Below are 22,628 nucleotides of genomic sequence, written 5' to 3' on the forward strand. Positions count from 1 at the left end.
TTCTTTGTCGTGCTAACAATTTGAGTCATATAACATATTATATTCAATATTTTTTTCAGATTTTTGAATTTGGTGGAACGTGTCAAAAAAAAATAAAAATCAATTTTTTAAATCATTTTTTAGTATTAAGTACATCCGATTGACATATATTACGTTGTTTTTAAATACAATTACCTCCAATTACACGTCTGCAAACAATAGTATAAAATTATAGAGTTCACGTAATTTAAACTATGAAATTTCAATTTTTTTAGTCAGAGAAATTAATTTAACTGATTTTAGCAGTTTTTTTTATTTTTTTTCAAATATATATTAATTTTTTATTAATATATATTAATTTTTAACTGTATCAAGTACATAATACAAATGATAAATTTATAAACTTATGTACTAACATAACAGTAAGAGAGTTAAGGTTTTTGATATACAAAATTGTTTGACCATTGTAAATAAAAAAGGCTTAAATTCGCTCCATATTGATAAGTTTTTATTAACTGACTTCTTAAAAGTCTATTTATGCAAATAAAGAAATAAAAGCCAAAATCTATAGCACATAGTTTATTTATTTAGTCGTTATTATATAAATAAATAAAAATGTGTCAGTTTTCATCACTGTCGTTGTTTATGACAGGATTAACTTTTTCAACATTAAAAAGTTTGACGAAAAGATTAACACTTCAGCTGATTTTACAATACGAGATAAATATCTTGCATGCGGTGCATGCAAGTAATATATAATTGTTGCAATATGCGAATAACTGCCAACTGTAAATACCAGCCTTTCCAATTGTATTTGGCGCGTATTCTATATCGGTTCGCTTCGCTCACACTTTGGCGCGCGGCGCGACCACACCTCTTGATAATATTTATAGGTTTGTCGGCTGATGTGTCGCGTTCTGACTTGAACTCAACTATGCTTTTATTTTCTTTTAAAAAATTAGCTTTTATGATTCCATTATCGTCCATAATTTCTGCTAAGTAAAAAACTGCTCGCGATAACTGATAAAAGACCGTAAATAAAACTTTTAAGTCATTCTCTGTCATTTCCGGAAAATTCACAAGAAAAGGCTCCGAGGTTTTTTCCTCCGATTTTGACGAGTCTTTAATATGTGTAGTACAAATAAAAATAAAAAACACGTATTTTTTTATACGTACCCGTTTTCACTTTTAGGGGGTAAAACACCTCTTTGAACAAAATTGGTTTTTTTTCCAAGCAAATATTGTCGAAACTGTAAGAGATAGAAGAAAATGTTCTGAATGAAAGTTGGCTCGAAGAATACTTTACAAATATAATTAAAAAAAATTATTTTAATTTATTTTTTATGAAAGTATAAAAAATAATTTTCAAAAACTTAATTAAACTTTTTAATGTTGAAAAAGTTAATCCTGTCATAAAAAAAACGACGACAGTGATGAAGACTGACACATTTCTATTTATATAATAACGATTAAATATAAATACACCATGTGTTACGGATTTTCGCTTTTATTTCTTTATTTGCATAAGTAGACTTTTAGGAAGTCAGTTAATAAAAACTTATCAATATGAAGCGGATTTAAGCTTTTTTTATCTACAATAGTCAAACAACTTTGTATATGAAAAACCTTAAGTCTTTTATTGTTATGCTAGTGCATAAGTTCATAAGTTTATCATATGTATTATGTACTTAATAAAATTAAAAATTGATATATATTTGAAGAAAATAAAAAAACTGCTAAAATCAGTTAAATTAATTTTTCTAACTGAAAAAAATTGAAATCTCACAGTTTAAATTACGTGAACTCTATAATTTTATACTACTGTTTGCAGATGTGTAATCGGAAGTAATTGTATTTAAAAACAACGTATTATATGTCAATCGGATGTACTTAAGACGGAAAAATAATTAAAAAATTGGCTTTTATTTTTTTTTTCGATACGTTCCACCAAATTCAAAAATCTGAAAAAAATATTGATTATAATATGTCATATGACTCATCTATTAAATTTTTTAAAAAATTGGCACTATTTTAAATCAACAGATAAAGACATTTAAAAAATTCTAGATTTTTTTAAAAACAGAATTTTTAGCACAGAATGACAAAAAAATTAGAGCTTATGTACATGGATATCCTTTATACTCATGAATTTTTTGTAAAGGTTAATTTAGATTGAGCAGAAAAAAAATATTAATGAAAAATCACATTTCTTGCGATATCTCAATTTGTGGGGGTCTTTTGAAATAAAACTTGGCACAAAATTTTTTTTTATCTAGGTGGATATTTTGCCCTACATAACGATTGATTACATAGAGCCCAAAATCACTCTTCTTATTCCGCTATACCCTTTGTATTAAAATTTATTAAACTCACAGAACTAAAGCTGTATTTATTGAAAATCCCGTATTATCCGCTAATTTTGTATCATAAAAATAAGCACTTTCCATATTACAAAATTAACATTAAATTATAGATCCAAACCAATAGAACATTTTTCTTAATAAAAATATGATTTTTTAGCTTTAATTCCGTTTTCGAATCAGTTCTCTATAATAATTTTTAAGAAAATTATGATTTTTCAAAAATTATCCTGTATTTATTGTAACTTTGTTCACATATTTGCCAAAATTATATACTTTCATCAATTGTTATTGCTATTTAACTTTTTAATCGTATATTAGAATATTGAAACTAATTGTAAGTAAACACACTGTTGAAAACCATTTCATTACGGTGTATTCTATAATAAAAGCGTAAAACGCGAGTGACCCCACGCTAGTGGGGAAGAAAAAATTACGTTGGCTAGTTAGTGTTAATTATGTATGCACGAATCCTTAGGTTTACAAATATTTTGTTTATAATCGTTATTGATACACAACGAGAAATGGTAATAGAATCAATGTCGAAACCATCAAACTGGTGTTATTTCGATGTCGATTGAACTTCAATAGGTCATTTCTCGCTGGATTAATACAAAAACGTCATGCGTTTTAACAATGTATACTGAGTTTTGCATTTAAAATTATTTTTTGCAATCTTAGTAATAATTTAAGGTTTGAATTTTTTGTCAATTGAAATTTTGTATTTTTCAATGAGATTCGTTGACATCTTTTGCATCCCTAGGCATTTCTGTTTCTTTGCTGTATCAGGGAAGTGAGGTTGATACCGGAATTGCTTTACTTTCGAATACTCAAAAAGAAATGCCACGGAGAAAGAGAGAAGAAGGAGAGAGGAAGAGGGATGGAAAGGCACGGAAAAAGTGTGCACGTATACAGATACGTATAAATTTCCGCCCCGGGCTCACACAACTCGGCATCTCGAGTCTCATGCGAAATGTCACAAGATCTTTGAAACTCAAGACTTGGAAAGTGCCGACTTTAGTCGGCGACGTTTGTCAGAAAGAAATTTTTCTTTACTGCCGTTTATACACGTCGCTGAAATAACGCTAGGGATTTAACATTACATTCTATTATATGATACGCGAACTGTCGTCGTAGTAGCCTTCGATCTTTAAACGCCCGAGACATTACAATACGTATTACCCAATATCGCTTTATAGTAGCGATAGGTCAGTTGTCTGAGAGAGCCGTTACATATTTTAAAGCAAACGTTTCTTGGACAGTATGATTACATGTCCATGTAAAAAAAAAACGATGCCAAGGATACGCAATCGAATAAATAATAAACGATACTATCATTAGATTGATGTAAAGCTTGCGGTACTTTGTCTAGAAGCGATATAATCGAAAGCATGACATGAGTCTTAAATTTATGATTGAATGTGAATGCAGAACTCGACATATCGATATACTTTTTTCATGGAAGCATATTCATTACAGTACGATTTGAAAAAAATACAATTTAAGGGGATTCTTGAAATCATAAATTTTACCGATTGAACAACGACTTACACACATACGATTTACAATACATATTTATGGTTCACAACATATCAGTACGCCATTGTATACTACTACATCAATATCGCACACATATACGGATAAATTTTTGTATAAACTTTTCATATAATTTTCATTGAAATAGTGTCTAAATTTAATTCTAAAATCTCGACGTTGTTTCTTCGTATACTTAATCTATGTTTGGAGATTTCGTGCAAGCTACAGAACTTTTATATCAAACAAATATTTATCACGACTTGACAATTCTGGACGCCATATTTATTTAAGACTAAGAAATGACAAAACAAAATTATAAAACTTTTTCTCGTTCTCTGCATGAAGTTTATACTATAAACATGTATTAATGCATATGCTTTAATTCTAAATTTCTATATCTATAAAAGTAATACGTACGAAAAGTTGTCACAAAATTATTGCGATTAATCGATAAAACAAGACAAACTTCAGGAGAGATCATGTAACCTGCTAAAAATTCAATATTCGGGAGTTTATTGTGAAAGTTATATTAAGTCAATCTTTTCGAAACTTTTAGTACACTTTATTACCTAATTAAAGATTTGAAAAACATTTCTACTATTATATCTTTAAATATCAGTTAGAGGGACGTATATCCAACTACTCAAGAAAAAAAGTGTTTTGCACACCATGAAGTATAGGGCCTGCTACTTTTATTTGAAATCAAAAATTTAAAACAAACGTTTTAGTTAATGAGTCTTAGCATGAACCTATTTTGACGTTAAAAATGCAAAATTAAAAGAATACTGTTTCAATATCGTTGAAAAAAAGAAATTACTTTTTTTTCAACAAATATTGTTAAAAAACAATTGTTTCTTGTAATGATATTTATGTAAAAGCAGATTCAGGCAGAAGAAAATGTTAAAGAATATGTACGCAAGCTTTACATCAATCTAATGATAGTATCGTTTATTATTTATCTGATTGCATATCCTTGACATCGTTTTTTTTTTTGTACATGGACATGTAATCATACTGTCCAAGAAACGTTTGATTTAAAATATGTAACGGCTCTCTCAGACAACTGACCTATCGCTACTATACACAAAGAGAAATTCGTGCTTTAAAAATTTTTTGAGCTACATTTCACGACGTTTAAAAATTATCGTTTCAAGAAAAACGCGTTTAAAGTTTTGGATATAAATAACTAATAATTTTTATATACTTATAACTAATGCCAAACTATGCCAAGTCCATAAAATGGACTCTCTTTCCTCATAGAAAAATTTTTATAAGGTCGTATTTTGTTCTCAAAAAACCCGATTATACCTCTTTAGTGTTGCTTGAGCTGTGACGCTCCTGCCTCCGTAACGTTATATGTCGTATTGATCAGTAAATTTTGCACTACTGACCAATAACAATTTATATTGTGCATAATTTGTAAAATAAAGTTGTAGTCTTCAGATAAATTCATTAACAATAAAAGCGACGATTGTTTTGAAGTTGCAATTGAGATGTTTAAGGGCCAAACGTCATACTGTCGAATTGAAACTTCCGTTTGCATTCTACTTATGCCACTAAAGAGTATAACATCTTCATAAGGTACACAAAGAAACAGTAGCTCCAGCTATATTCGAAGAGTAAAGAAGTCAACAGAGAGGATGCGCTTTCGGCGCTTTACCTCTGTTTGACGGTCGGCAATGAGACCGTCTGTAGCTACATTAAATCTTTGAATTTCGTTTTAAAACTCAAGGGACATATTCTTGACAAATTAAAATATTAAATTGTGCAAGAAAAGTTTCGATTTTTTTTACCCGTTACATGAGTTCCTTACCCCTCCCCCTTAATTTATTTGAAAAAGAGATTTACTGTGCAAAGTGAATCATGTTAGCCATTTAGTATTGAAGGTAGAGATGAAAGGGGACGACCTTTCAGGAATTGCTAATCACTACTGAAGACTGCAAATTTATGTGCATTAATGGGCGTCGACATTACTTCTACTATAGATAGTTAAATCATTAGAGATACGAGCAATGTGACATCTGTTCGCAAATCGTTGTTTATTTCCGACTCGTTAATTAAAAGTCTAATTAGTACCACGTCAATTAATGAGAATTCCACTTTTACTGGGCTCTGCATGGCCGTTCGCGCAGAAAAAGGAAAATGTCGACGACGTTTTCGTGGCACTGCGTGACGACCAGCAATTAGAGACTTCTCGTGACCTCTTTTTTTGTCATTATTTATTTATACCTTGTAATGTACAATTTTTCAAGCAAGAGAGATTTGTTGACGAATTTAATCTTTTAGCAACTTTTGAAATCATAAAATTTTAAGAAAGTTATATTTGAAATTTTTTTAGGAATACACATTTTTGTTATTAATACAATTTTTTTCTAAGTGATTAGAAAAAATGAATTATAGTTTAACATATATGATATTTTGCCAAGAATATTTAAAAATATAAAAATTCTGATTAAATCTCGTAAGATAACTCTTCGTCACAATACAATTAAGAACGCTTCAATTTTACAATAACCTATGCTTTGATAAAAACTTTATTAGAAATACGTAAATTAAAATAGTTCCTGTATCGTATACATTGATATTAGCAGGCTCGTCTCTGTTCCTAGCTTCGGGACACAATTAATCGAATTATCTTTAGTACCGTAAAGTAACGAAGCCGAAAGGGCTATATAGTGTGTGACCCCATTAATAGTTGCTTTCGAGAAGTTAGATACGTTCACAGTAAGGGCGAATAAATTTTGGTGGTTACGAGGCTCGTGAAGTTTCTCCTTCGAATTGTTTTATAGCACCCGACGGACTTTAACGCTTTCTCTGACTAGCCTATTATGCTTATATCTTCTCGTTCCTTCCTTCAGTCTTCGTTCCAGCCTTGAGTTGCTAAACAATCACACGCGTAAGTATTCGTATTACCGATTACACGTGGTAATGAAATCGATCCGCAGGTAATTTTATAAACCGCTGTTTACTTTAGCGGTTTATGTAACACACGTAATTAACGTTAACGGATCTATTTTCCTGAACCTATTCAGCCGGCGCATCGTTGACGTTAATTAGTGGTCGTGCAAGTTACGTGCGGATTAATTGTTAATAATAATATGCGCGCATACACGTAATAATCTAAAGTTGCATTTTCGATGTTTCGATGATAGTAGTGAACTGTAATCTAATGTTTGTTACTCGATGACTCAATTATAACCGCAATATACAATATCTCCGTGATTCTAAATTTTGCGTATTTCCGCAAAATCCATAAACTGATAATTATCGTAACAACTGTTCGTCGTAGCGCGATATATATACCCCAAGATAAATACTGCAATTGCCACATGTATTCGAGCTTCATCCCGCAACATTTTTCTCAAGTCGACTGCACTCGGTACGGTGGCATCAGTAAATTTCCGGTACTCAAGCGCACTATCGCGATACTACGAGTCTTTTTTTGCTTGGAGCGATGTATAACGTGAGATTCGTTTCCTCGTCACATTGCTAAAGTATATCGGACAGATTTACAGTATGACATAAATTTCAATCCGCTCGAGATATTTGCCATTGTATCAACTGTCGTCTACCGAGCTGTCTATTTGCAATCTGTAAATTTTCTGTAAATACAATGTTTAATATTTGCGAAGGTATCTTTAGCTAAGTTTATCAGTGCAGCTTTACTTTTTAATATGATCATGCGAGAGGTGGGCGCGGTATAAATTCGGTGTGCGATCGTCGTGTTGCCTAATAGACAATAGACAAGTGAATACAATATGACGACGATAAATGTCGATAAGACGTGCTGTGTGTTATCAACTTCTCCACAAGATCGTGAGGAAACGTCTCTTTTGACCGACTGCGATATTAATAAAATATTGGAATGCAAATTCGGTAAAGGTAACTCTCGACTTGTTGACTGGAAATTGGAGTCTCTGGAGGGAGCGAAAGGTTTCCTGGGCCAATATTATCATCTTTACATTAAAGCGCAAATCGACGGTAAGACGCAAAGTTTGCAGTTCTTCGCTAAAACTCCACCGCCGTCTCACAGCCCGCAGTTCAAATTTCTGCAACGGTACGACACGTTCAACAAAGAGATTATGGTTTATACGGATTTGATGCGGCGAATGGGTGCGGGTGGATTGCTAAAGTGGAAGGTAGAGTGTTACCTTTGCAAACGAAACGTCATTATCGTTCTAGAGGATGCGTCGATAGACGGTTATGCTACGTTGGACAAATACATACCGTACGACGAAGAGCACTGCGTTTGGGCACTGAGAGCTCTTTCAAGGCTCCACTCGAGATCTCTGTTACTGGATGAAAGACTTCGTCGGGAGAACGGTCGGACCATCTTCGATCTTTACGGACAACGACTGAACGAGGTACTCTTTGTCGAGGGGGACGACAGATCGGAAAAGGTCCTCACCTCCAGTATTATAGGCTTCTGTGCTGCGGTCGATTTCATCGACGAACTTGATGATAAAAGAAAAATCGTTGTTAAACGACGAATTACTGAATGGTCTCGAAAAATATTTCAATTATTGGCACCATCGAAGAAATATAGAAATGTCATCTGTCATCGCGACGTTTGGGCAAATAATATTATGTTCCGACACGACCTAGAAGGCAATGTAAACGGCAGTTACTTAATAGATTGGCAGTTTCTCTCTTTTTGTCCTCCGGCTGTAGATTTTGCGTGTTGCCTGTATCTAACCACTGATCGAAATACTAGAGATCGTCATTTCGATTCCTTCGCTAGAATTTATCACGATTCGTTCGCTCAAGGTTTAGCAGAAGAGGGTCTCGATGTAGAGAATTATTTATCCTGGACGACATTTCGAAAGAGTTACGCAGAAGCAAGGAACATAGCGATTGTTTATGCTGCTCTCAATCAGCAAATAATGCTGCTGTCCGATGAGACAGCCAAGGACTATTTTTGTGACTCGATCGAACAACTTGAGCAAGTTTTGTACGGGAAGGAACGTGCAGAAATTGTGCGCTATCAATGTGAAAAGGAGCCAGTATATAAGGCGCGTCACGTTGAACTTTTACATGAAGTCAACGAACGTTTACCTGAACATCCGCCGAATCTGTAATTTTTCTAGATTGTGTGATGCGATATATTCAGACGCTGCTTTACGATAAAAAATAAAATTGATTGTGATAAAAGATTGGAATCGTGCCAGGTACGAACCTATCGTCGATACCTTATTTCCAATTTTTAATCGCTCACATTTTATTGCCCAAGTTTTGAAAATCGTGTCGTTATATCATTCAAAAGAAATATGCCCGTTTAAGTAGAACTAAAAGAATTTCCCAATTCATATGTTAATAATGTAATATAAATCGTTTATTAATATTAATTATTTGGAAAAGTTGTTTATTGTTCATTTTCATATTATGCATAATATAAAAAAACGTTTATATAATTTTCTTTTATGATTAAAATGTATTCTTCCATGAAAAATATCTGAAGTGAAGCAATGTACACACGTAAAAAATGTAAAACACCTTGGGTCTCGAGATAGTTTGACAGTAAAACATATATTGGATAGGCAAAGAAATATTGGAATCTCTGCTTTCAGTTGTAATTGATGATAGAGAAATGTTTCCAATGCAAATGAACGTATAAAAGCTTTTTTCATGAGTATTTCATTTTTCAAACGCCATCATTACGTCTCGTTTCTCCATCTTGAGAGTCTCCTTCAACTGCATATTCATTAGCACATGAGTAAAATATGTAAAATAAGTAAAGTTCTATATTATATCATTGTTTAAATATTGTATAATTTTGTAATTTTTACCTTTATAACCGATTATTGCATATTTAGTTCATTAAAGAGAATAATTATCTTCTTTTAATCAACTTATATTGTATTTATTCAATTATATTAATCTTTACTCAACATACAGTCATTAGAAAAACTAATTCTGTGGTTAAAAGCGTTGTGTGATGTAGCACTTTGTAAACTTAAACGAGACCATCATTCCGTGTTACGTCAGACTAACTTTGTCATGAAAAGAAAAAGGGATTACGCTGCGTAATAAACTTTAGACAAGTCGGTTAGAAAAGAAAGCGTGAGGAAAGAAAAATCTAGTACTTAAGATGAATTCATGTTATTGGCATTATATATTTACATTATATACATTTGTACATAATAGAGTGAGAGAGAGAGAGAGAGAGATTTTTAATTAACTTGTTAATTTATTGTAAATTTATGCACCTTATACGTAAAGTTATAATTATCTAAAGAACGAAACAGCAGTTGAGTCATTCTCATCTCATTTAAATTCAAATAACTGAAAGAAAATGCGATTTTACATTTTATACGCGTATTAAAAGTTGCATGAAATCCTACTAAATATTTTTTAAAAATTTTATAAGACGTTTATAATAAAGACCGTATACGTCGAAGATTAAATACGTTTAATGAAAGATACGACTTTTGAATAATGTATAATAATTAAATAAAATATTTAATACATTTTTTTGTACAACTTTTTTTTAATGGCAAAGTTGTCGTTTACGCGACCATTGATACTTGCGAGGTATCTTAGCGATAAAATGATGAAGAACGGCCAGACTTAATGACCCGCGACGTTATATCGAATTAAAGCGGAAGTTCCTTTTATTGCCAGCTATTTAAAGCGCACGTAATCACCCTTGCGACGTTACTAATGATATACTTGCCAACGTAAACTATCCCGACCGTCTACGGTTTAGATATTTAGAGACTGCAAATAGTTATTGCGTTGACTATAGCTTAATTGACTATATAACCGCGATATAACTTGCTGAATACAGATTAAACTTGATCTATCTCGCTGATTTTCACTCGACGGCAGGTATGAAGCGCCGCTATCTAGAATAGTGTTATGATTTCATTATACACAGCAATGTGCATCTCTCTCTCTCTCTCTCTCTTTAACGTTGGAATAAAGAATTCAATCTTTTATAATAGAATTTGCGGGAGTGTATCAACTACCGCATCGTTATGTGAATTTTACTGTGAATTTTTATCAAATCTTTTATCGATATCCATTTAAATTTCAAATACAATGTCTTTTGTAATATTTTTATTAATCTAAGCAGATAAATCTCTGGTTGTCGTAAATGTAAGTGAAACTTATCCCAACAACTGCTAAATATTCGTTACATCGATTCAAATGACTGCTCAAAAGACAAATGGAGTAAACACCTTCAGTCGACAATCGCATAATTCGTTTTGTCTATTCGAATAAAAGACAATCGTATAAGCAAAACTTTCGATCGTTCATGATATATACATTGATCTCTTGAAATACTAGGGTAGCGGGAGCACTGTTTATGCGAAATCCTGTGGCTCGTGGTGGTGAGAACGAAGAGCGCAGGCGTCCGGAGTCCTGTGGCGGCAAGCGAACTCCGATTTTCTCTAGTGTCGCGTCAACTGCCGCTGGAGAGTCGTGTGCTTCGCACCCTGCCGGCTGTGCATAACAACCCCTTCTTTGCGTGGCTTCACCACGTTCGCTACTTTTCGTTAAAAGTTAAGAGTGGAATTAAAAACTTACTTCCGAGGTCCGAATTTGCGTTGCGCGAGCAATCGCGCGTACAGCTGAGTTTTAAATACCTTCTTTCTTAACATTGTGTAACTTGGTGTAATGAAACTCCTCTCGCGCCTTTCTGTTCCCGTATGCTAGAATGAATATGCGTCGTGACACACGCAATTAATTCAAGATTTATAAAGGATTAATCAATACAAAGGATGACAATCTCTTCGTGATCGGAGTTCCAATCTCATGATCAGACTTGAAATTTCAATTTACAAATAAGGGGCCGTGAATGAGAGTGCGCGATTGGAAAGGCGGGCATTGTGCGTGCGTTTTGTAGGAACGCAATTGTCCAATGTGATTCAATGTGAAACTGGTAGGATCACGCGTGGTGGCGATTTCGTTCGGAAAGCGTTCATCCCAAGCGCATCCCATTTCCGGTCGTTTGCCATTCGGAAACGTGACGTATTTGCGAAGAAGTGCATCGATCATGAATTGGTGCGACGTACGAATTTACGCAGATTCGGTCGACAAGTCGTCCGCACGTCGAGGAATGTTCGCATCGGACGCCAAAGCATGAGGGACGACGCATTGACGTAATGGTGAGCTTAACGATGTGATTTCTGCATTCTATGTTAACGCGTTACGCAATTTATTGGCAAAAGCCAGTAAAATCTAAAAATAGATGTAATCGAAGCACTTATTGCAAAGATTTCTAAGACTTCTATTCTATTTGAAACAATCGACGGGAAAAAGTTTTGCAAATAGTAACATCTTGTTTGCCGCAGAGAGGATTGCAAAGCGTAAGATGTTGAATGTTGATCGATACATAATAGATTAATCAGGCGCGAGAGAAAAATTGTACATTGTACAAAATGTAAATTCGTATTATAAAACCGTAGGTCGAAAAAAAGTGCTGTGCAATTTACATAATATAAACTGCTATCAGGCGACAAAGTCATCTTCGCGTCGAAGGAGTTGAGCTTTTATTGAAGTGCGCGGAAGGATGGAAAATGGCGTGAGAGAGTTTCGGAGCCATCAGCCATTAATGGCACGTGTCGAGGCTCGCAATCTACATATCTAAGTATGTACATAGGCGACGCTGCGCACAGTGGTGACCTGCGATTTCAGATTCTATGTTATTCCGTTCCAACTTCATATACGCGTTATTAGATAGGAACCATATACGATTGATCAAACTAATTATTCGGTCGATGATACGTAACGTATGTGCATGGAATAACATTTTTATATTATTTTAAAAAAGAAATCTTTTTATAATAATTATATTAATATTTATGTGACAATCGTGATACAGATTTTTTTTATCATTAGATATTTGAAATGTTAAAAATGCTGCATTGTACAAAAGAGGATTTACTTTTAATTTTCAAATAATTGCACGATTTACTTTAAAATACCGTTTAATTTAAATATTTGCAATCGTTGTTAGCAAATCTTTTTTGTTGTAGTAATTTTATTTATCTGTCATTAAAATATTTTTAAATATGTCTTGTAGAAACAGCATATGTACACATATGTCAAATATGCCGTGTTTTCCTCAATTACACAATTTTTTTGTTTATACAATTTGAAATTAATATCTTCTAAAGGCAAAATTTAAGCTCTAGCTTTTACGTCATATTCTTCAATGACAGATACTTTGATTTTGTTATTCCTTGATGATTTAATAACATGACACGTGCTTTCGATACTTTATTGTATTGCGTATACGTAGCATTAAATTGGTATGTTTTATGCTTTTAAAGCAAGAGATTCGGTCGCCTAGCAAACAGAGAATATCTCTCGTCAGCAATGATTTATTCGACGTTCGCAGAATGACAGCGGGTGACATTCGTGTGCGTCCGACACGCGTGCGATGTATGCGTGTTCAAACACGTGACGGGGATCACCATGAGCCCTGACACTCGTTGCACAACTGACTTTACAAACGCGGCGAACGTGGCGCTACGCGATACCAAGTTCACAATCTGCTGAATACAATATATCTTCCGACTTGAAATATTCTCTCTTCTATTTTTTTTTCTTTAGTAAATTTTTCGGAAATATCGTTTAAATTTATTTTAAATAATATTGAATTATATGCATATAGATAATAACATTATAAAGCAAAGCAGCGACTGTAACGTGCATTTACTTACGACTGAGCATAATTAAATGTGTAGAAATTGTTTAATAATCCAAACCGCTTGCCAGGCAAAGCTGTGTCAATTTACCTCGATGTCTCATATCCACGAGCAGGTTACGTGACGCATTAGACTTCATACACATATAGGACATATGCATGCCTGGTTCGAGATAAACCGCTGCGAGCTAATGGCATTAAAATGTCTCGCGACTAATTCCCTTTTGGATGTGTATGGCATAACTGTATTTCACACAATTCGGATATATATGTGCATCTAGTTCGAAGTAAGAGGAGCGCGCGCGAAACATGACAAGTAAAATAATTGTAACCCTCGAAATCGCAATGTCACTTTTACAAACTACGAGATTTTATTTACACTTTCATGCGCACAGTTTCGTAGTCTCATACGGAGATTGCATTATCAGTCATGTTGACGCACGTAAACCGATTTCGCTGGCATGCAGCGTTCCGAAGGTTGCATGTGCATTTACGACTGTCGTACGCGCTATAAACATCAGAGCTCGCGATATACGTTCCTTAGAGATATAAGCTTAATTCATATGGGGCAAGACGAAATCGTGTAGTACTACCTTCTCAACTTGCTAATTCTAATTTTCGTACGATCGGCGAATAAGCAAGACGACGGAGACGTAATGACTCGGCTGACGAATAGATAATACCAAATTAGCTTTTACACTTGTAAAATTGACTCTCACATTTTTTTGTAATGCTTTAGAACTGTTAAGTCTTATCTTATGTTGTCCACGTGATACAATATCTAGAAAGCTACATTTATATGTAAGGTAAATCGCTCGTAGTTGCTTTGGGATCACTATCTAGACGATTGATCCCTTGAGAGAGATCTCGAGATGACATGTATATCTCCTGCGATGCGACGTCATGCAATTAGACGTACACAGTTACACACGTGGTCATATCGGTAAACTCTCGAAACCAACATCGGATGGTTTGTACGTTAGTGCGATTCAGTTTGAAGCCGTAAATTAACCGTAGCGGCAATTCGAGTGACAAAATCTCGAGTGAAATATTTGCCGTCATACCAATCGGCAATTTGAGTGCAAGCTTTTTTTCCTCTGAAAGATATTTTGAGTAATATTTTATTTTTTTATTTTTTTCGCATAGTTCCGTTTACTGTCATGAAGCGATGTGTCCTCTTCAACTTGTATAACGCGGAGAGATTATCAAATTCATGATCTAACGCAAAATTAGCATCTTGATGAAGTTACAAATGCAAATTGTTTTCCTTAGCGAGTTAGAGCATTGAAGTTATGTGATTTACCGTTTAGAACTACTACTAGGATAGAACTACGATGTAGTTACATTGTATAATGAAAGTTCTCTCTTTTCATTCATGCTTGAGTCTTTAATATTCTCAGCAATATGAATGAGAACCGTTGTTGATATCTTTCGCAATATTTCATCATTAGGATTCTCTCCCGATGAAATGGTAACATTCGAATTGTCGTGAAGATGCGAGCACGCGACAATAAAAATAATTTATACGGAATGCCGTTAAATTACGCGTTAGCGGATCAAGTCCGACAAAGAATGAAATCCAATAAGCAAAAAGGAAATTAAAAGCTTCTCTTTGATCTACTCTAATCTTTTAGGCGCAGCTTTGCTCAACTACTGATTTCGTGATTTTCAACAGTAATTGAGACGTAATAATTTTATAAGGCCTGTTCGGTGTTTAGATATGAAAAGAGCTATTTGTGATAACGAATAGTTATGAAAACGAATAGCTTACGAGAGTAATCGTCGTTTATAGACGCATACTGGTACACGTTGGAATAATAGGTACGCTACTCCATCCGGTGCATGTAATATTTACCGAAGTACGACGGTGCTGGAATATAGCAACGGTGTAACAACCAAGGATCGATATCTCGTAGCCTTTTCATACGGTTTAAACCTTATACTCTAAATTTGCGGTACGGACGAGACATACGCATATTAGCTTGTGATAGAAAGAATAAAATTTCGACAAAAATAAACGTAATCAAATTGACATCATAGTCGCGGATGTAAAACTTCTTTTTGATTTGTAATTCACATTTACGTAATTTCACTAATTTGCGTTTGTTGTATACATACATACATACATACGTGTGTATGTGTGTGTGTGTGTGTGTGTGTGTGTGTGTGTGTGTGTGCGCGCGCGCGCGCGTGGTGTGTGTGTGTGCGTGTGCGCGTGTGCGTGTGTGCGTGTGTGCGTGTGTGGGGGGGTGAGTGGGTGTGTGTGTGTGTGTGTGTGTGTGTGTGTGTGTGTGTGTGTGTGTGTGTGTGTGTGTGTGTGTGTGTGTGTGTGTGTGTGTATAAAATATTATAAGTCTATAAATAAATAAATATATTATATATAAAAAATATATATTCATTTTTAAAAATGTGCAATTTGCAATTACATATTTTTTTTCAAAATGTAACTGTGTTTTCTTTACATTAATTGATTCATTTTATTATTGTGCCCATAAAAGTATCAATTAAGGTACAATTATCAAAAAATCGATAATTTGTGAAATATTTTTTATTTTATAGCAAAATATGTGAGAATAAAATATAAAATATCTCGTAAACTATTGAGTTTTCAATAATTTTACTTTAATACTTTTACGCAGAATAATTGAAGGAATTAGATTATGTTATATTAAAGAAAATCAAATACCTCCATTAAAAAAATTAACCTTTATATCTCTTTGTCGCTTTCGGTTAGAGAAAACAGCAAGATACATATCTCTTGAAACCGTTCCACTTTCATCTAAAAAACTTTTTTATATCATCAATAATTTCGGAAAAAAATTGACTGGATTGATTAAAATAGTCCACCCTATATAAAGATCCGTTGCATAGTAAAAGAGGTAAATAGAGATAGACATAGATTTGATTTGATTTAACTCGATAATATGATGATAATTCAATATGTTTCAAGATTAATATTACGTAAATAATTTTATATCGCTAATAATATTAACAACATATACAATATATTATCAGCATATCAATTAAATGAGCAGAAAAAGAGAGACAAATGTGAAGAAAAAAAAAATCAATAGTGTACATAAAATTGGTAATATTTAAACATTAATATCTTAGGAGTATCTTTACTATACAACGGACCTAAACGCGCGAATCGATTAAACATTTTCAAACACTTTTTATTGGAAAACTATTGCAGCCTCAACGTTTTGGTATTAACATTTTCATTTCTATTTAGCTTTAAGAATCTGTCATTAGCAAATGGTGATTCCGATAAATCTGGAACACTTTATATACGCACATTTATACATACATACATATATACGTATACGTATACGTGTACACATATCTATATATGCAACACGATAAATTAAAATCATGGAAGGATATATTGATAGAACGACCAACAGGCACGCACGCTGCAACCGTGCGATTTGTTATACCTGTGAATTATTGTGAAAAATAGTCGAGATAAAGACGCGTGTGTTGTTTCGATTGTGCGTTCCGACCGGAGTTACCACGATAAAGTTAATAAATGGTGCACGTCTGTGGTTCTTAACTCTACTTATCACATCGTTCTAGCTTAATCGGTAAGCTCATTTGTTATCCATCATTGTAACTACTTGCATCGAACATGTTGTGATTTTTAACGCGATAATAAAAGATTGACGTTGATGTTCCACGAGCATTTGAATCGCATAAGGTTAATTCAGACAAAAATTTACAAGATCATATCTATTTAAATATTTACTTAATAGTCTGTGACATTACATGGGTTCATTGAAACCGCTATAAATAATTGGCGAAAGTAAAATGTTGTTCATATCTTATAAATATTGAGATGTGCGCCTCTTCTACGTGTGGGATTTCATGCGCATTGTTCCAAAGATGAAACTAAAACGTAGATAGAAAAGTGGGGATGGTTTGACAGGGAAGTAATGTGTGTGAATGCGGAACAACAACGTGTCATTCGTGAAAAGGTATGCCTTCGATATTTTGATACTACCAATATACTCTCTGTGTCGGATATTTTTATTCTATATCCTATCTCATACTCTATCTATATCCTATTTTTATAACGTACCGATGAGTTCACTTCCATTAGAGAAATATTAAATAATGTTAACGCCTTCTACTGTCAATTTTTCTCTTATTTAAAAGCATGTGTGACGTACGTATACCTTTTACTCTCGATATACAAGTACATTATATGTGTACTTGTCCAATAAAGTGCAGTTAATTTTTAAACTTTCTATCTTTTTGTTTCATATAAATGTGAAAATATTAATTGACACGAAAGCGTTACATCGCTTATGTGGTAGGCAAAAAAGCACAATCGTTGATTATAGAAACATTAACTTCAATGAAAAATTTTCCGCTCTCAAAATGCTTCTGTCTAATTAAATCGGATATAATATATTCAAATATTATTTTATAGCAGTATAATATGATATATTAATTTTAAAGATATTTAATTAGCGTACAAAATGTGATCTTGTATGTATCATTAATATATATATATTTTTTTTTTTTTTTAGAGTGGTATCACGTTTTATATAATATTGTAAAATAAGAACATATCGAAATATTGTGGTTAGTACATATTGAATTAGTATACATTAGGGTGGTCCAAAAGAACCGACTATTTTTTTCTTCATGTGCTTCACCGGAAATTGAAAGTACATGTTGCAAAAGTAAATTTTATTTTTTGTTCAGATTTTTAAAAAATGTTTTAGAGGTCGCTGTTGTCGTTTAAACACGAAAATCGACGAAACATAATATTTTAATTTTTTGAAATCACATTAAGGCATATCCTGTTGAGTTGATCATTGAGCAATTGTTGCCAGGAATCAAATATATAAGCTTAAATTTTTGTAGCTAAAAATACTGACAGAAAGTCATTTATTTAATTCTTTAAAACTCGAATTTTTACAAAAAAGAACATTTAAAGGCTTAAACAATTTATTTTGACCAATTGCAGTCGAAAATCGTTTGTGGTATCAGTTTTCTTGTTCAATGGAGAATATATTATGATATACAGAAACTTTAACATTTATTGATAGATAGCGCAGCAGTCATAAAATGCTAAAAAAATGCTAAAAAAATTTTTCTTAAGCCTGACCCTCATACCAACACAAGATTTAATTTTCTTGACAAATTTTTGTTAAAGAAGAATGTTTTTACATAAAATATACTTTTATAAAAAATATATTTTATAACAGTTTTTATAAAAAAATATTTCTATAAAAATTTTTAAAAATATTTCTATTACGAAAATTAAATCTGGTGTTGGTATGAAGGCCAGGTTTAAGAAAAATCGCATTTTTTAAGCATTTTATGACTGCGTTATTTATTAATAAATGTTAAAGTTTCTGTATATCATAATATGTACTTCATTAAACAAGGAAACCGATATCACAAACAATTTTCGACTGCGATTGGTCAAAATAGATTTCTTAAGACTTTAAATGTACATTTTCATAAAAATTCGAGTTTTGAAGGATTAAATAAATGACTTACTGTCAGTATTTTTGGCTATAAAAATTCAAGCTTATATATTTAATTCTTAGCAACAATATTTCAATGATCAGTTTAACAAAATATGCCTCAATATGATTTTAAAAAATTAAAATACCATGTTATGTCAATTTTTGTGTTTAAACGATTACAACGACCTCTAAAACATTTTTTTTTAATCTGAACAAAAAACGAAATTTACTTTTGCAACATATAATTTCGATTTCCGGTGAAATATGTAAAACAAAAAAGTAGTCTGTTTTTTTGGACCACCCTAGTATATATTGAAAGCTCACGCTTTTAAAATTTCACGATTGCGTGCAGCGTATCTAGAAAGCAAGATGTAATTCGAGAAAAAACATGTTTATGTTTAAATTAAATATGGATCGTGACTTGGCATGTAGGACAGTAGGGCGTACTTATACACATCTGTTTCTAGGAAAGTCCATTTTTAAGCTAAATTATTTTTACTTTTCACAAATAATTAATATTTATTTTGTAAGACGAATCTTACATGTTAAAAAACAGTGATCGATGTTGCTAAAATAATTATATGAGAGATGTTTACTTATTAAAATTTTTCTTTAACAAAGCAATTGAGCAATTTGAAAGATGTTCTGTGAAAGAAAGATAGCGCACTGTATATGCATGATTTTAGGAGTAATCTATATTTGCACATTTCTCGCTACATTTTTTGAGCAAGTGACCATTAAACATTCGACACTCCTAAAGCCATACGTCTGCACTGTAACTATATCTCCAGTTGATCGAAGTTTGAAGTTTTATGCACAGTTATGCACGTTGGAAAGTTTATGCATCGATGAATATCTCGCAAATTTCACGAATCACTGACGAAGAAAGAACCGCGATCACAATTTTACGATCTCATATTTGTTTTTATATCTCTTATGTGAACTGCCATTTGTTGTTATAATAGATATATAAGTACACAGTAAAAAACATTCTGTATTTATATGTATTAAAACTGATTTTTGTTAAAATTCTGTGTTAAATTTTTTATCAGAACATTTTGTGTTAAATTGATACTTAATATTTCTTAATGTTAAAATAATACAATTTATGAACGAATAAACAAGTTACTCAAAAATAATATAGTTTTGAAACCTGAAGTCCAAAACAAATAAATACAATATACATATCGATATATTATAAATGTTTATTTTATTGAAGATGTACGTTTTCATGTTTTGTTTCCAAATTGTATCAAAGTGTTACATCTGTAACATTACATATCTTTTTTGTGTTAATATTTTACATAATATTTATATTATTTTGTAACATATATATCTTGTATTAAATTAAGACAAATGTTTGAGTAGGTCGTTTGGGACATGCGATATATATTGAATTTAACACGAATTTTTCAACCGTGTATACGGCTCATCTTTTATTAATCTAAAACTTATTACTAGTTTATAATAACAATACGTCATAATTAGTAAGGTTCTAAATATCATTTTAAAATTTCGCTGATGAAAGCTAGCTTTTCATAATGTAAGATAAGATTAAAACACACATGTGCAAGGCGGATAAGATTAAAACATATTACAAACGGATCTTTCGAGATTATATTTTATGTGTGTAATACACACATTCACGCACTCATTTGAACATACGCAGACTGACAATACAGACGTTACGTTCATTAGTCATTAGGGTTTTGCACATAATCTTCTTGAATACGATACGAACATCTCTGCAATGTCATGAGTTCCTTCTCCGATTATTCCATTTGAATCACAGATATGAACGTTCTACTCAATAGCTCGTGAGAGTGGGATAGATTACACGCGGTGTAGGAGCTACAAGTACCAGATCCTATATACCGCCTCAAGACGCGTATATGCATATGGAACGTTATGAAGCGGTGTGAATCTCCTTACGTTAAGCTACACTTGCTGCCAGAACTAACATGTCCAAACACGTACATGAAGTTATCGCATCATACATGTAGCTACATTTTAAGCCATATGATAGGAATTCGCGTATATTATCAGGTTTATTCGTTGGTATAAAAGATATCTCGTACATCCATCGTACAATATTTTATTATAATTTTTCTATCTCAGTCAGTATCCACTCCTCTCAAAAGAAAGATGTGATCATAGGCATGGTCGATAGAGTTTCTTTCTCTCATATCCTAAATTCCATCAGAAAAATTTAAATTTAAGCAGGTATTCTGCCAGTTTTTAAAGTAATTTTTAAGATGGGAATTAAATTTACAAAAGTGATTAAACCTACAGGGATGATATTTTTAATTTACATTTATTCATATTTAAAGTAACACCTGAAATTTTTACAAAAAATTTTATTAAAAATTGTACAAACCATAGAGAAACACATGGGTCATGTCACGAAATATTCTTATCGGGCGTGGTGATTGCTGTCGTTTTCGTCATTCAAAAGAAATAATTTTTTTTTTATTTTATCTTTTACAAATGTAATTATCGTTCAATTTTCTAATAAGTAATATAATAAAAAAAAGTTAACAAAACGGCAGCGCTTGAAAAAGTACTCCGATATTTACTAATATAATCTCACTTGTCGCAGTCTGGTAAAATAATAATTTTAAGGAGATTAAAAAGTTGGAAGGTCAAACAGTAGGCAAATATGTATAATACAAACACCATGTAAATACAAAACAGCAAGTCGATCAACTCAATAGTTTGAAAAAATTACACGCCCGGAAAAGATGATTTAGAGACTTAGCTAATTATCAGTAGCTAATTCGATTTTTTTTATCAATACGAAAAATTGGCTATTAAAGATAAAATGTATTTGCTGCGAGATACCATTTTATTAGCTAAAATGAAAAGCGTGTTTTAACACGCTTAGCTAAAAAATTGGCAGATATTCCTCAATATCAAGCTGGATATATACTTAGTAAGCAAACAGGGAACGTGAACGTTCGTTGTTCTTATTAAGCAGATGTATACGCCAAAGAATATAAAGATAGAACGTCCGATTTATATTCGGCTTCATTACCTGAGGCGGTACATTAAAAAAAAATTCGTGTGCGATATGCACTCACACGTGTTCGCTAGTATTCGAACGGTGTTCGTTTACGTCTACTAACAATAAATATGTATCCAGCTTTATGCGCATGAAACTGGGCATTCAAATCACAATTGTTTATTGGAAATTAGAACGCTGCTACGTATATTATATATAGCGCGCTCATTGCGTATATACATTGCTTTTCTACACGTTTCTGCACGATTTTCCACACGTACGTCTTCCTATTGCGAATAAAAAATAGCATTATGGATTCAGCTAAATATCATTTGATTCTAGTAGCGAATATTTCTTGCTGTAGTTGCTACATTTTAATAACTAATAAATTGAGCTTCGACAGCAAAGATATTAGCTGTCCCTATTTCAAAAGACACATGTCTCAGCTGTCATAGTTAAATTTTAACTTTGTTGGCTTATTTTTTCCAATTTGGAAAATTTTATTTCGCGAAAAACGCGTTTAAAGTTTCTCATAAAGTTATGAGGTGCATAATGAGTAATTTCAATAACCTTAATCGAACGAAAGACCCTAAACTATAAGAATATATGTA

The 22,628-nt window shown here is 32.6% G+C and overlaps 2 protein-coding genes across 2 annotated transcripts in view; both read left to right on the top strand.

Annotated features, from left to right (window-relative positions):
- Positions 1 to 7,576: 7,576 nt before the first annotated feature.
- Positions 7,577 to 11,741, top strand: LOC105204969. The gene has a single exon (XM_011174253.3). It carries the CDS (start codon positions 7,634 to 7,636, stop codon positions 8,951 to 8,953), a length of 1,320 nt encoding a protein of 439 aa, XP_011172555.1. The 5' UTR covers positions 7,577 to 7,633; the 3' UTR covers positions 8,954 to 11,741.
- LOC105204975 (suppressor of lurcher protein 1) overlaps positions 11,287 to 22,628 on the top strand; it is a 486,519-nt gene continuing 475,177 nt past the window's right edge. The window contains exon 1 of the mRNA XM_026137763.2: positions 11,287 to 11,986. Coding sequence (XP_025993548.2) covers positions 11,984 to 11,986 — 3 coding nt within the window. The 5' untranslated portion in view covers positions 11,287 to 11,983. The remainder of the gene's footprint in view (positions 11,987 to 22,628) is intronic.

The sequence above is a fragment of the Solenopsis invicta genome, chromosome 16, assembly GCF_016802725.1.
Source record: "Solenopsis invicta isolate M01_SB chromosome 16, UNIL_Sinv_3.0, whole genome shotgun sequence".
Taxonomy (NCBI): domain Eukaryota; kingdom Metazoa; phylum Arthropoda; class Insecta; order Hymenoptera; family Formicidae; genus Solenopsis; species Solenopsis invicta.

Bases quoted from the DNA above. Each gene is read 5' to 3' on its own strand.
- LOC105204969 (XM_011174253.3), top strand. From the start codon at position 7,634: ATGACGACGATAAATGTCGATAAGACGTGCTGTGTGTTATCAACTTCT.